The sequence below is a fragment of the Electrona antarctica genome, assembly GCF_951216825.1.
Source record: "Electrona antarctica genome assembly, chromosome: 16".
Taxonomy (NCBI): Eukaryota; Metazoa; Chordata; class Actinopteri; order Myctophiformes; family Myctophidae; genus Electrona; species Electrona antarctica.
The window spans coordinates 17,766,404-17,782,443 of NC_136797.1; the positions used below are offsets into that span (position 1 = coordinate 17,766,404).

Consider the following 16,040-nt stretch of genomic DNA (forward strand, 5'->3'; position numbering starts at 1 on the left):
ACACAATGTGGTTCAAATCCTGGTACATGGGCAGAACCATGTGTCCCCTTATTTCTGCTGTAAGAGCTTCATCTCCCCTCTCCCCGTCAGCTTTATTGCTCAATAAATAAAATGCACAGTGTAGGGTTCTGCCAAAGCACATCGAGAAAGGCAAAGAGACAATGCAAACACACACTTGACAGATATGCACACATTGCACAGCAGTGCAGCAGTTCTTACAACTGCCTTCAGTCAGTGCCTTGATATCATTAGGCTCTGACAAAACAAAACTCCTAAATTATTCTATCAAGAATGATTAAAAATCCATTCCAGTTCTGTGTGTAAAATTATGTACAATTTTGACAAACATTTCACCCTTTATGGCAAAAAAGCTGCCCCAAAAAAAAGGGTTTATATTTCTAAAAGAAACAACAGAGGTAATATTGTGATTCTTCTTCAGAGTGGGCAGCCCATTCCAACTGGCATGTTTCCCTTAAATACATTAGGAAAGCTGAGAGGGAGATAATGTAGGACAGACAAGGAGTTGGAAAGCCAAGCGGCAGAAAGTGTCACAAAGACAGACTGAAGGAAAGCTGATAAGGAGACAATGTGGGCGACAGATGGTAGGAAAGCTGTGGCAGAACGTTGGGAGAAACAGACTCTAGGAAAGCTGAGAGGGAGAAAGTGTAGAGCAGTCGTTCTCAAAGTGGTGTCCGACTATTATTAGAATATTTTCTAAACATTTTAACCACACACATCTTCTCAGATGGGGGTTTGCCTCGACCAAAAAAAAGATCCTTGACATGAACATTTTTGAGTACCACATTTTCAGTAGAGAACCAGGAGAGACGGTTCTAGTGTGATCTGACCCCTGGAGACCTGCACAGTACCATTAACATACAGGCCATCTGTGATTCTAACGCAGCAATTGTGCAGTACTGGTACTGCCCACATGGGGGGAGTCATGTCACACTAACAATAAGGACACAGCAGTGCTGTCTAACAGAACAGGCAGCAGCCAGAGAGGGGTGAGGTTGTGTACACAACCTAGTGCTGAATATAACAAATCCCAAACATGCTTCAAACGTATCCAGGAAAAGTGGAAAACTTAACTGAAGAACCCTATTTGAATTAGGATACATCCGAACTGGATCCATGGATCCAAAAAGGGATTTTCAAATAGTAAAATCACCAGGAAGATGACATTTCTACTTAGTTTGCGCTTGTTTATGTGCTTTGGAATATCAATTTCTGATCAACAAAGCAATTATTGAAGATACGTTGGCCAATATTTGAATGTGTTCATGCGATCGCTAAATGTACCGCATACAGTAATCAGTCGAATGGTGCAGATTATACAGGGATCATTTTATTTTTTATTTTTGTTGTTTTTCAAAAAAGGGTGACAGAATGGTTGACAGAATTGCGCAAATTATACACATATCACAACTTCCCGCAATTTCACAGCATAAAAACCTGCGTATTTCATTGCAAAATCAATGATTTTGCCCCACGTTTGTCTGGAGGGTCTACTTTAGACAGACATGTACAATCATGTAGATTTTCATCAATAACAATGTCAATGCCAATAAGTCAATTAACCTCTACCAACGTGTTGTCATGTTTTGCTTTAATGTGTTTTTAATGACTCATTTGTAGGGAGCAGGTCACAACGGTTAACCCAGTCAGGACGGGAACCCCTTTTGGTGTTTTTTAGCATTATGTTATACTTTGGCTATTTTAGAAAAATCTCGAAAATGTGGCGCAAATCTTTGAATATATATTCTTTCAGAGCGAATGTTTTTGCTTCTGGGAGCATCCCTGGAACAACATATTTTGAGATGGGGGGGGTTTCGCGGCCAAATACAGATAATTCTGGGGGTCCTTGACATGAAAAAGGTTGAGCACCACTGACAGAGAAACATTTTTCAACGTTTTTCATAAAACTTTTAGGATTTAGAAGACAGTTTTTGTAGAGTCGGCCTCAGGTCTAAATGGGTTTAACCCATTCAGGACGGGAACCCGTTTTGGTGTTTTAACTAAGCATTATTTAGCTATTGAAAAATAGCAGATCTAAGCTCATAGCGTGCCACCGAGTGGCGCACTAAGAGCTTGTAGGTCTGCTATTTTTGAAAGATTGTGAAAATGTAAAATAAAACGTTTTATTTATTTCGCCGTCAGGTCTAAATGGGTTTAACCCACTCTAAAACGCTGTGTGAGAATTAGATTGCTTGGGGGGAGAAAAGGGTAGCACGGTCAGTATAAGACAGACAAGACAGGAGACTCTAGTTAACGAGTGTGGGGAGGAAGGAAATCTGGCAACCGCAGCCAGCGACAGATGGCTGAGAGAAGTCCAGGTGAGAAAGAGAGGGTACTGTACATGTACTGTATGTACCGTACGTGCGCGCTCGTGCATGTGCACGAGCGTGTGTGGTGGTAGCATACATACAGGTCTACTTAGACTGCTTCTAGCATAGGACTAAGATAACAGGAGATAATAGGTATTTGTTTAACCACAGAATATAAATAAATATATATAAATATATAAATATAAATAAATAACTAAATAACACTAAGATCCTGACACTTTCGCTGTCTTTGTAACAAATCGCTCGGTATACAAGGCACCCGTTTAGCAGGCGACAGAGGACCAAACATGTCATGGTTTTCACTGATAACAAGCTCCGTTGAAAAGCTGCGGTTCCAAATTATCTGGGTAAGATGGGGAGAATCATGCTTAGAAAAACTCGGCAGAAATACATACTGCAATAAAATTGGATACGAGTCATGACAATTTATAAACTTCTCATGACAATCTTTTCAAAGCCACAAGACGTAAGAGATACAAATCCATTATCCTCTTTAGCGTGGAACACGAATCCATTGGTGATTGAGAATGCCATCTAATACATTGCACGGAGTGGTGGGAAATCTTATCCAAGGCGCTTTACATTAGATTGTGCATTACATTCACACAAACATCCACACACAGATTGTGGAGGAAACCATGTAAGCCAAAGGCATCAACCTGCACATGGGAGCAATTAGGGGTTCAGAGTCTTGCTCAAGGACACTTCCACACCAACTCTGGGGAGCCCCAGATCAAACTGGGAACCTTCCCATTGTCCACTCTACTGGCCACTGTACCCCACACTACACTATTACCCTACACTACACTACACTACACTACACTACACTACACTACACTACACTACACGCAAAAGCTTAGAATCAGAACAAATGGGATCCGATGGTAATACCGACGGAGCATTAGTCCGACATGCGGGAACAACGGTCGGACTAGCGAACGAACATGCGCTGCTCCCGTGCTTGCGGTTATGGTTAGGTTAGGGTTTGAGGTAGGTTGTCGGTCTAATGACTGTCGGACCAATAATAGTGTCGGAACTATAAAGCCAGTACCCGAACCAATATGCAATGTTCATGGTGAGTTTCCCCTGGTAGTATTGTGTGCTAGTATACCTAGAAGATTAATAGAAATTAGTAGACAGGAAGTTAAAGCCACCACAACTGTGATTTATTCTTGCAACACAGGACTTGCACCCAAAATAATAAACCAGATTGTCTTGCCCTTTTCCTAACCCAGGGAATTGTCTCCGTGCATGTATTCAGAAACGGCAAGACAGGAGTGGAAGCCTAAGTGAGGGTGGGTGGAGACGGGTAGCCTGGCTAATAAGCCAGACTCAAATCACACTGTCGTGTGGTATTTGAGTCTGGAGATGATGTGTATGGATCTTGTTTCCCGGGGGGCGGGTTCAAACATTTTCTCTTTGACGCAATTGGTCAGAGCTACTGTCAGTCAAAGGTCTCAAGCATTGAACGTCACTGTACCAAAGCCCGCCCATATTGCATACCGTGTCCCGATTGGCCACACCAGTTCTCTGGTGTAGGAAATGGGCGTACAATTGAGCCTCTCCAGACCGTAATCCGCCGGCAGGCAATTTTCTTTTTTGCCAACGGCTGATTCGGTCTGGCTTATTAGCCAGGCTAGGAGACGGGAGTATTGAGGTGCAACACAGGTCTCCAGCTGGGAATAAAATCAGGACTGTTGCCATTAGAGTACAGTATTGTGACCAGTCTGAGGTGCCCTGATAATGTGGGTTTAAACTTAGCCCATGGCCTGCGTCACCTGGGGGATCAGGGATATCGTCTCAATCCCCGTCGTCTCTGTCCCATCTCCCTCCACAATACTGTCAAATACAAATGAGAAACATTAGAAAAACTATCTGAAAAGCCTGATGAAGTCTGATGGAGGGGAAAGGAACTGGTTGGAATAACGCGTTCCTTCCTCGCGCTACGTCCAACTGGGGAAATAAAAACCCTGCCAGGTGAAAAGAAACGGCTTGGACTCCTCCCTCATGCATTGAAGGAAGCATGAGGTCAGTCCGTTGCGCTCCCCAGGTTGGCAGAGGGAGTGTAGAGCCCAGGATTACATTAGATAATTGACACTGGGTGAGAAAATGGGTTACAAAATCGTGGGATAATTAAAAAAAAATAAACGACTTAAAGCTACGTTGCCTCGAGTCGGCAGTGCTCCAAGAAAAAAAAAAGAAACTTAAGATGAGAGAAGATCAATCCCTTTGGCTGACTGTGGGAATCGCCGACACTCATGATTGGCATAAGATTTGTTTGCTTCCTCAGGGCCTCGTAAAGGTGACAGCTTCTTTGAATGAAGCTCAGCACACGGTAGCTTTAACTGGTCTCCGCACTCACAATATGTGCCGGTGTGACTGGCTTCCCCTTTTTCGTGCAAATGCTGCAGAAGGCCTCTTAAGCAAGGTTTAGATTAATGGCATGTAGAAGATGGGATAAAACGCACGGCGTAGGTTGTCTTACGTATGTGGTGCTAGTAGAAGGGAATTTAATGACACAAAAGGAGAAACCGCAAACTCTGGCTCTACGTGCAAGTGATAATCCTTTTTATTTTGAGAGTGATGTTTCGCCCACAGCCTTCGTCTGCACCGTAGATGAATGATACTGACATTATTCCTTTGAATAATCTCATCAGAGTGGAGGTTGAGGATGTAGCCAGAGTTTCTCCACACAATGATTCACTCGAATCTGCCTCTTCCTTCCAATAAGCCCTTCATGCTGCTCTCCCTTTCATTTCATATTTCCTCATCTTACCATCTCCTTACATTCTTCTCCCCAGAGATTGTTGATTGGGAAAACTACAGACATGAGGAATTTAGGCAAAACCAAAACAATCCGACTACTATAAAAACAGCTTTAGACATGACTTCCATAAGCCCCCCCAGACAGTTCTGGAATAAATTGAATCACTTTCTCAATAAATAAAAACAATATAAGCTTCATAAAACAGCTCAAAATGAATAATGAAATCATCTCTGATCCCCCACACATTTCTCAAGCCTTTAACAACCATTTCTCCTCAATCCGTACTAGTTCCCATGATACAAACTCATATAATACGGCTGGTTCCCCAACAACTGACACTACAATGGATCTTTTTCTTTTTTTCCTTTTTCAATGAAATCCTGCCCGTGGATGTCAATCATGCCGTTTGTGAGTTGAAGGAAAGCTGTGTTGCGGATGGCCTTGAAGCAAAGTATGTGGAACCTGCTGCTCACATACTAATGTACATCCCCTTAAAGGGGCATTCCACTCATTTTCAACATTTTACTATGTCATTAATATACCTTAGAGCTGTTGTGTGGAAATAATAAAAAAGTCCCCCCATTCTGTGTTTCCTAGAACTAGAGGTCTGAAAAAAATCATTAACATGGTGAAACACATCTTGATGTCATCAAGATGTGTTTCACCATGTTAATGCTCATTTTCATAATTACAGTTCTAGGAAACACAGAATGGGGGGACTTTTTTATTATTTCCACACAACAGCTCTAAGGTATATTAATGACATAGTAAAATGTTGAAAATGGGTGGTTTTCCCCCATCCCTCAGCCTGTTTCTGTCTACCTGCCTATTCCCATCAATATGGAAATGTGCGTTCCCATTTTTAAAAGCGGGGACCGTACCAATCCTAACGATTACTGACCCATTTCAATTATTTGCACCTACGCAAAAATCTTTTTAAAAACGTCTCTTCAATCAGCTCTCACAGCTTTATTTGAGTCGATATATTGCTTACACTCACTATAGTTACACTCTGGGAGTTAAATTAACACGTCGTAGGAATTTGATTCCGATGCATCAACCGTGAAAAACATCAACTGTAAGCAGCAGACACTGCATTACATGAAAAGCACATCATGTATGCAGCCCTACTGTAGCTGTACTGCACGCACGCATACAGCTGCTCCAATTAGGAGGCTTCGATTTTGTCACCTGACAACACTGTGCCTTAACCCTCTTCTGTTTCTGACAGTAAGAGCAAGGCAGAGTGTGAATGAGAGACAGAAAGAGGGGGGGGGGGGGGTGACAATAAAGGTGGAGGCAGAAATAGCAAAACGGGGATGAAAAGGAGAGAGAGACAGATGTGAAACAGGTGGGTGCAAATGACAGCATGAGAAACGGTGTCACACTCAAGATGTGCAGCATGTCAAGACATGTGACATGTGGGGAGGAGAGAAAGAGAGAGGGAGTGAGTGAGGGACAGAGAGAGATGGAGATAGAGTTGATAGAGAGAGAGTGAGAGAAAGAAGAAAAGTGGGAGAAAAAGTGATCATGAGCTTGTTTTGTGAAAGACGGTATAAAAGGAGATTCCATACAGTTTCCCTGCTTTAAATTGATTGATCAAACAATATGCCCTGCTTAATACGACATACCCGCTATTTGTTTTATGTGTCTAAATCGCCCTATTTTAATAATTAAAAAGAAAGTCCGTCTTTGCCGCGAAGCTGGTGGAAGGAGCTTGTTGTTATGATGTCGAAACCGGAAATCGACACATCCGCTGGGCTGCTAGGGCTTCTGGGAAATTGAGTCCAATGCAAGTGAACGGAAGACACGGCCTCATGGAATGTGGTCTTATGCACCCGGCTTGTGGCGTACCAAGATGGCGGGTGGTGTGATTGATCGCAAGACACCAGGGAACCTATTTTGGCGGATTGTCGCCGATCAAAAGCCCAGATACTTCAGCGTATGATCTAAAGGTAATAAAACAATCTAGGCAGCGTAGAATATTTGATTAAAATGCGGGTACATCGTATTATGTAGTCAAACTGTTTTAACTTGCCATTTATAATTTATAATACAATTTATAATACAATGTTTATCTCCCAGCTGTGCTTTGTGTAAGTCTAATTATACTTCATTGAATGACCCATTTGACAAATGTTGCTCAACAAATCACTTCTTTCGATTGAATAATATGTTCATAATTTAATCTGTGAAGGCATAATGCCAATGGCAGCTAATGATCCCTTCAAGACCAATAGCTGGTATCCAGCCAAAGTACTGTAGTTGCATAGCTTTATCAATGATTAACCTGATTATGTCACGAAGCCTTAATTATTATTTTCTTGTGAAGGAATTAACCATTTTATCCCTTGTACAACAGTGCAAAAAACAGCCAAGCAACAAGCTCACAACATGTCGACGTGTTGCAGTCATTGCTGACTGCAACAGATAGCTGATGGTAGTAGATGGTATGCCTACATACCATATCTAAAAGCTGACCCGAGTTTGAAAACAGGCTTTTAACCCGTCAAAACCGGGTGTCTTAGACCTGAGCTAGATTCTACAAAATGTCTTCTAAATCATGACAGTTTTCTGAAAAACGTTGAAAAATGTTCTCGAAATATTTCATGTAAAGGAGCTCCAGAATTATATGAATTTGGCCGCCGACCCCCAGATTTGAGTTAAAAACATTCGCTCTGAAAGTATATATATATAAGATTTGCGCCACATTTTCACGATTTTTAAAAAATAGCAGATCTACGGCCCGGGCCGTGGCTCAGTGGACCAGGCAACCTTGGCTGGTAGTCCCAGTCTAGCAGTGTGCCGCGGGTTCGACTCCCAATCCCGACGGCCTTTACTGCATGTCACCCCCCCCCCCCCCCCCCCCCCCCCCCCATTTCCTGTCAGCCTACTGTGATTCTATCCCTCTACAAAAAAAATCAATACAAATTCAAAATATATCTGAATATAGCAGATCTACACGCTCACAGCGAGCTATGTGCTATCTGCTATGTCTGAACATTTTTGCAGATATTGAATGAACCATTGGTTTAGAAGGCCTTTGTAGAATTGAAGTGAGGAAATACCCCGCACACAATGAATGTCCTTTTCACATGGTTTTATTTACGTCCACAGGACAGAAACAACCAACACATTTCAAAACGAGAAAAAGTGCCCCTTTGGGCACAGGTCTCCACCAGGCCAGGTCAGGTTTTGGCCTCCTGGTGGCGCTATAATAGGCCAATGTGAAAAGGGTGCCATTTGTTCTTACACCATTGATGGCAATTGGATGATTTGAGGCATTTTGTTCCAAAAATGTGTTTTGCAAAAATCCACCTGTTGGTGGCGCTATGCAGGCCAATGTGAAAAGAAGTTTGTTTTTGGGCTTGTGGTATTTTTGCTTGAAATTCAGTATTGTCTGCTTTAAATTCTTGCTTCCCTCGCTCACAAGTTGCACAGTGGAAATGATCCATCCAGCTGGCGGAAGATTTTAAGCTTCTTTCAGCTTTGGTGTCATATCAAACAGATAATTATATGAAAGCACTTTGGCTGAGAAAGTCACTGTTTTGTGTCATTTGAGCTTCTTCATCAGGTATTTTATTTATCTTTTTATTTTAGTTACTTGCCGTTGTGTTACCATTTATTACAGCTTGTTGTTCAGCATCCACTTTGTGAAGGTAAATTTGTCTTATTCAAAATGTGTCTTATCACCCATTTTGGACTGAGGCCAATTCTAAAAAGTTTTCTGAAAAACTTAAAATAATTATTAAATAGTAGCATCAAACATGTTGATTTTTTGAATACTGTACATACTGTACAGAACCCCAAGAGGGGTTCCCGCCCAGAATGGGTTAATCTTTTGTTTTGAAGGCTTTCATGAGCCCTGTGCCTTTAGGTTTTCTTTTTCTCTCAACTTTATAGGTTTCAAATTAATTTTATTTTATTATGTAATGTATAGTTAACAATGCTTTATTGCTCTCAGGGTTGATAGTAAATCAAGCTTGATATGAAATAAATTTGACATACTTTATTTATTTATATTTATTAATGAATGAAAATTACCCCAAAGTATTTTATAATGACTGAGGGACGTAGTGCAGTGAGGTGACGTGCCAACCCTCAAAACCCTGGCAGTCATGTTGGGCCTGTGCAGGGCTCTAATGAGAGAAATCCATCCGAATTACCCTATTTTGATTAAAAATAGATCTATCGGCCCAGGCCGGCCTAGCAGTCCGGGCACCTAGGCTGGTAATCCAGCCTGACAGCATGTTGCGGGTTCGAGTTCCGATCCCGACGACCTTTGCTGCGTGTCTTCCCCCTATCTCACTCCCCGTTTCCTATCAACCTACTGTATATCTGGCCCGGACGGTTAGCTCAACCGTCTGGGCACCTAAGGCTGCCAAGCCAGCCGGACGGCGTGCCGCGTGTCACTCCCCATCTCTCTCCCCCTTTCCTGTCTGACTACTGTTCCCTATCAATAAAGGCATCAAAAGCCCCAAAAAATCGAATCTTTTAAAAAGAAAACCTACTGTACATCTATCAATAAAGGCAAAAAGCCCCAAAAATATCTTAAAAATAAATATATATATATATATATATAGAGAGAGATTTATCGTACAGCCCTACTTCCCGTGTAAACTGTTTAGCCTTGCAGCCGAGAATTCAACAGAGAATCCAGCACAGATGGTTTGCGAAGGATGGGGAGCACTTGTTTTCCCTCCAAGTACTGCCCAAAGCCCCTCAGTAAATCGCCGTCCTACACAGGCTGTGCTTAGAAGCGCCACATAGCCGGGGGCTTGTAAGGAAAACAAGCGTGATTGATATAAACTGTCTACTAAACGGAAACCAGCCAATCAGAATCCAGGAAAGGGACTAGCCATTTTAGAATTAGTTCTCAACCACAGTCCTCAGGACCAAGACTACTCATTTTGCGTTCTACCATAATTCGATTCATCCAATATCACATGTCTAAATTAGACAGCTACTACAGGTCCATTTGGTTTCCTTTTACACTCTCAAGAGTTAAATTATTGTTAAACATCTGCATTACTTAATTTAAAAGAAATCTACACAATTAGAGAATGTAGAAGAATTGTTATTTTGATTTTGAACGTTTGCCTGTTATCTCTCCTAATGGTACCAACATCAATACAGCATGGTAATGTGGACATATTCTTTAGATTTGGGTCTGAAAGGCTAAATCTCATGGTGGTCCGTGGCTCAATTACAGAATACAGTATATAATGGAACTTGATATGAAAAGGGTTGAAAACCACTGAACTAAAGCAATCGTTTTGTTTTCACCATCTTCCACAGCTGTACGTCAAGAATTGTGCATACAGTACATTGGCAGTCATCTAAAACGCTCAAGGCATTATGCAAATCCCAGCAGCAGTGATTGTGGCAATACATCATCGGTATGCTAAAGCCCGAGTTATACTTAGTTACGCACAGGCGTCACGCACCGAAAATAGCCAGAGTCTACAAGCTCACAACGTGACACGCTGCGACGCGTCATGAGCTTGTACATCTGCCATTTTCGCCACACAACTTAAGTATAAATCAGGCTCAACTGATCATCATGCAGCAGCATCATCATCAGCATGAGGTCCTCTCACAGAAACATCTAGTGGATCTGTACAGTCTGTACAAAACCTGGCATCTTTGATGTCATTTCCAGGTATCTTATTATAGCCAATTGCAACGAATAAATCGTGAGGGTTGACTTCACCCGGAGAGTGAAAGAAATTGGTAGGAATTTGCTGTGTAGATTCTCCAACAAAATACTGAGAGACAAGAGGAGAGCTGAGAAGGAGAGAGTGTAGGAACAGTAGGAAGTTATTAGTGGGAATACAGTGTAGAGAGACAGACAGACAGTGGGAAAGTTGAGGTAATACAGTGTAGGAGAGAATCTCTCCTACACTGTATTCCCTCTCAGCTTTCCTACTGTCTAGCTCACAACGTGTCGCAGAAGCGACGCGTTGTCCCGATCCCGACCACCTTTGCTGCGTGTCTCCCCCCCCCCCCCCCCCCCATCTCTCTCCCCCTTTCCTGTCAAACTACTGTTAATCAATAAAGGCAAAAAGCTCCCCCAAAAAAGCGTTAAAAAAACCAAGCAGAAATACATTACGTTCAGTTCACATTCACCCAAAAATATGAACGGATTCGTGAAGGTTCATTTAACGTGTTCAGGGACAACCCTGAGGAAAGCTGAGAGGGAATACGGTGTAGGAGAGACAGACAGTAGGAAAGCTCAAGAATCAAGAGGGTTTACTTGCCAATCAATACAGATATACAAGCAGTTAAATGTTAGTGTGTCATGTTCGGTAAGACTGTGCTAACAGCAACAATAGATATACACACATAAGACAGACATAATACTAATACTGGATTGTAAATAAATTAAAACATGAAATATAAGATAAATATTCTTTTAACCGTAGTAGTGTAGGAGAGACTACAGTAGAAAAGCTGAGAGGGAGACAGTGGAGGAAAGCTAAGGGCGACAATGTAGGAGTTTACACTACAGTATGTATGTATGTGTGTGTGTAACACGATACATACAACATGCATACATACCGCACCGTCCGCATGCAAAACTAATAAAGAAATGTAAAGTAGATATCCCCCTGGGAAAAAGCTCCTCGCTGGTCTGGATCAAATCCACAGCTTTCAACTGTCTAACTTTGCTACAGTCTCTCCTGCACTGACTCCATCCCAGTTGTCCTGCCATCTGTCTCTCCTACACAGTCTCCCTCTTGAAGCACACACACACACACACACATACTGAAATATATACAGTGTTGTGGGTTTTTGGTACTCCTCTCCAAAGTGCTTTGTAAACATACAATTTTGCTGAAATAAGATTGTCATTATTAAAAAACCTAGCCTAATCTCAGATTAAGCCAATGCTGTTTTTGCCAAACCCTTCGTGACAGCCCCAGGCTTTATTTGACTTTGATTTTTCACCAATCAATAAGTGGGCGTGTTGCAGGACGTTGTGTGCCAAAGACATGACAAATATTAATAATGTACATCTTCCTGCACGGTAATCAACCCAAAGTACACAGGGAAAGTACATAGCATTTACATCTAATGAGGTGAGGTTGTCAGGAGAAAGCTGTATAATTACATACAGTATATAGTGTGTCTGTGTGGAGCAAGTGTCTTATAAAGATGCTTGTCAGAGAGAGAGAGAGAATTTGAGAGAAAGGAGGGCATTGAGAGACAGACAGACAGACAGACAGACACGTCAGACAGACAGACAATGCTCTGTGGCGCTTCTTATTTAATTACCATATCAACTGAAAGTCTTTAATCACAAAAATGTCTCAGGATGTCTTGCATCGCACGCACGCACGCACGCACGCACGCACGCACGCACGCACGCACGCACCACACCTTTGAACACTCTTGACAGTTGGTGTATAATTCACCAGTTGAGGTGAATTGGCTGCGATTCTTTCACATTGGCGCACGAATGCAAGCACAACCTCACCCTCTCTTTAAAGTACCTGTATAATTTTCTCGTGTGGTTCGTTGGTATATAAGAAATATTAAATTATAAAGAAAAAAAAAACATCAGAAGATTGTTGAAAATGTGCTTTCTTTTTATTTGTTGCTCTGTAAATTTAAGTCATGAAAGGTGCTACATAAATAAAGTTGTATTATTATAATTTTTATTATTAAAAGCTGCTTCTCTATTATTCAATTAACCTACATACATGAGCAATAATACGTTGGTAGATATCGGTTTAACTTTTGATACATTTTCGGTTAATTGCCCTACTCACGCACACATGCATAAGTGCTCACCTCGACGAAGATGAAACATGGGATGATAGTGTAGCTTCGCAGGGTGTTGTCGAACGCCATCTTGCCTCCTGTAGGGAGACGCTCTCCTCTCCGGATTCAGGGCAGATCAGTCTATGGAAACAGTGAAGAATCACAAGTTAACCCCATTAACCACATGAACCCTGCCGTCCATACCATTATAGGTGATGGTTCTCAAAAATAGCCTATAGCCTTAGTAGAGGATGACGCCTACTGCTTTTGACCTCATGGTCATGGCATTTTGTCTAGCGCCACCCTTAGACCAAAATCTCCACCAAAATCTCCACTTTTCTTGCACTCAAGTGCAAACGGCCTCAATGAGGCAGTTTTCCATTACAGTTGTTCACCACATTCACACTTCCTGGAGAATGAATAACCATTTCACCCCATGACCTTCGCAACCCTCGGGCAAAAATATCAACATCACAGACAAGATTACTCAATCCCATAGGCAGATTGCAGCTCATTTCCGTGAGCCCATGGACTTCTTCTATCCTTGTATCACCGTCCATGGGCCAAAATGTCCCTTTGAGTGCAAGGGCCAGCAAAGCCTCTAAGGGCTGCTATGAGCCAGGGCTTTTGTATACTATACTTAATTGTCTCAATTCAATCAATCAGTTATACTGACATGGTTATGTTTTCAACCATGTTTGTCTGTTTAAGTAAGCAGGAACTGGGGATGGCAATGAAGGACCGGGAAGTCTGCCGTGATATTGTGAAATCCACGATCTCGACGCGGTCGAAAAATGATGATTGTCTGTTTAAGCCCATCTAATTGTTATACAACATTATATAACATGTTTTATGAATATGATTCTTTTAATTCATTTTTTATCCTAGCCCCTTACAGCTCTCATGTCGGAGGCTCTGTTTTAATTTGTTTTCATCCCGCTCGCCCACAAGAGGCTTAATGTCTCAAGGCCGTTATAAATGTAAATAATAAACTGTTCTTAATAAACTGGCTGGTTAAATAAAGGTTAAATTACAACACATTGCATTAGTGTGATTAAACAATGAAAGCTAACGAGCTACATCGCCACAAGTTAACGGGACAGTTATTTTGATTGGTTCAAAGTGAAACCACATGGAATGAACATTCAATGTCAGAAGCTACATCGGCCAGTCCCGCTGGGTTTCTGACCATTCCCACACTGATTTCATCCCATTCCGTATATTTTTGACAGCCCCGCTCCTGCCTGCAGCAAAGTTGAACTACCATCTGCAATATTTCCATTGGGAATTTGGGACCCATGCACTTACGAACAGAATCACTGAATGAGAAGAGTTAGTTAGAGAGAGAGAGAGAGAGAGAGAGAGAGAGCGAGACAGAGAGAAAGTTACACGACTGACCAACCCAGGTGATGGCAATAATACTAATGACCGTAGTCTCCTGTCAGGTGGTCGTTAAAAGTGGATTTCTCCCTCTGTAATTTCCTCGTATTTCTAGTTTATTTAAATAATGTCATGCAAATTTCTCCAGTGCATAGCCTACTGTAGGCCTGGTTAACTAGATTTAGAAGACATTTTAATGCTCTTGCTACTGAAATGATCGATTATTTATGTGGAGAAATCCCGTCATTTAACATGCAAGGACAGCTTGCCCTGTCTCCTTGGTCAAGGGTGGGTTTGGGAGGGACTTAGCGGAGGGCTAATTACAGCACTACCGACAGAGACACTGGGCTCAGCTTACTGCTCATCAGTAGGTTATTCATAAATAGATGGATATACCTGTACTTGTCAGTAACAACATTTTGAAAAATAAGTTCTCCTCCAGGTTTTTTACAGTACCATTATTAAGAAATGTGTCCACTCCAAATGTCAGACCTGCTTTTCTATTGTAATCGACAGTTTTGTTGACATTCCCACCCGGAGCAGCTCCCACGATATCTGCTTTGGGTCTGTTGGAAAATGTTCTCATTTTGATTAGTTGAAACAGTCCTAGAGCAATAAAACACTTCTACTACACTACTCCAGCAATTACAGCCCGTGTATGCAATTAATGCTTGGCAGCAGTGCCCCCTTAGTGGCTGTCCTGTCTTATTAAAAATTCAAACCAGGCTAATCAAACTGAATGTAACATTTAATTGATCAGTCTCGCAAGTCATTCACTCAGTAGAATGCAATGCTTTTGTTAAAAAGGGAGATAGTACTAGATAAGTCAGACAGACTGTTACTCTGCACATAGCCTGAGCTAATTAGGTTTCTGGTCTAGAGGGGCGGGTCGCGGGCTCGCGGCAGAGATTTGCGCACGCCCTGATTGGATCTCACCGATCTGTCAGTCACCCCCGGCCCCTCCTCTCCCCCCCAGTGCAGCGCTACATCATTTGGAGCGACGCCCACCCGGAAGGGTTGACTCCCACTTCTAGACCAGAGCGGCCAATGCGTTCCTCCAAGCTTTCATTTTTTGCGCCGACGAAAATTAAAGCCTGGTACCGAGGCTACTCTGCACATTGAAAAAACACATTCTTGGCCTGGGCCATGGCTCAATGGTCCAGGCACCTTGGCTGGTAATCCAGTCTGGCAGTGTGCCGCGGGTTCGACTCCCGATCCCGACGGCCTTTACTGCATGTCTTCCCCCCCCATCTCTCTCCCCATTTCCTGTCAGCCTACTGTCTGTCACTCCATAAATAAATATAAAATAAAGGCGAAAGCCACAGAAAAACACATTCTTATGAAAGATTGTCTGGTAGAAGATTGAAAGACCTTCTTATTTTGTGTTAGAAAAATAATGTGCTTTATTGATTCTGCCATATAAGCTATATTCAAATGGCTATCCGCAGTTCTAATCTAGGCAACACTGAAGATACACGCATGAACACAGATTGCAATGTAATCTTAAATCTTCCAAAGTTAGAAAATAGCTTATTATTGTACTATACAAAACATTTGACACAACACACAATATTTTCAGATCACACCATAAGACAAGATTATTTTTAGGTGGGTAGTGGGTACTGGTTTATTTTGATAGGGGGTGTTATAAAGGGGGTGGGGTGGGGGGGGGGGGGGGGGGGGTGACAGGATATTTAAAAAAAATCACACCCGTGATTGAGTGGTGTAAGGTCTTATATAGACTGATCAGCTGTGGTCTGACGTAATGTCTGATGTAA

At 42.1% G+C, this 16,040-nt stretch overlaps 1 protein-coding gene across 2 annotated transcripts in view; it reads right to left on the minus strand.

Annotated features, from left to right (window-relative positions):
- The window catches only part of plppr1 (phospholipid phosphatase related 1), a 76,842-nt gene that overhangs the window by 45,462 nt on the left and 15,340 nt on the right, over positions 1-16,040 (minus strand). For both annotated transcript variants that reach the window (XM_079524749.1, XM_079524750.1), the window contains exon 2: positions 12,913-13,023. In XM_079524749.1, the coding sequence (XP_079380875.1) occupies positions 12,913-12,972 (60 nt within the window). In that variant the 5' untranslated portion in view covers positions 12,973-13,023. The remainder of the gene's footprint in view (positions 1-12,912; positions 13,024-16,040) is intronic.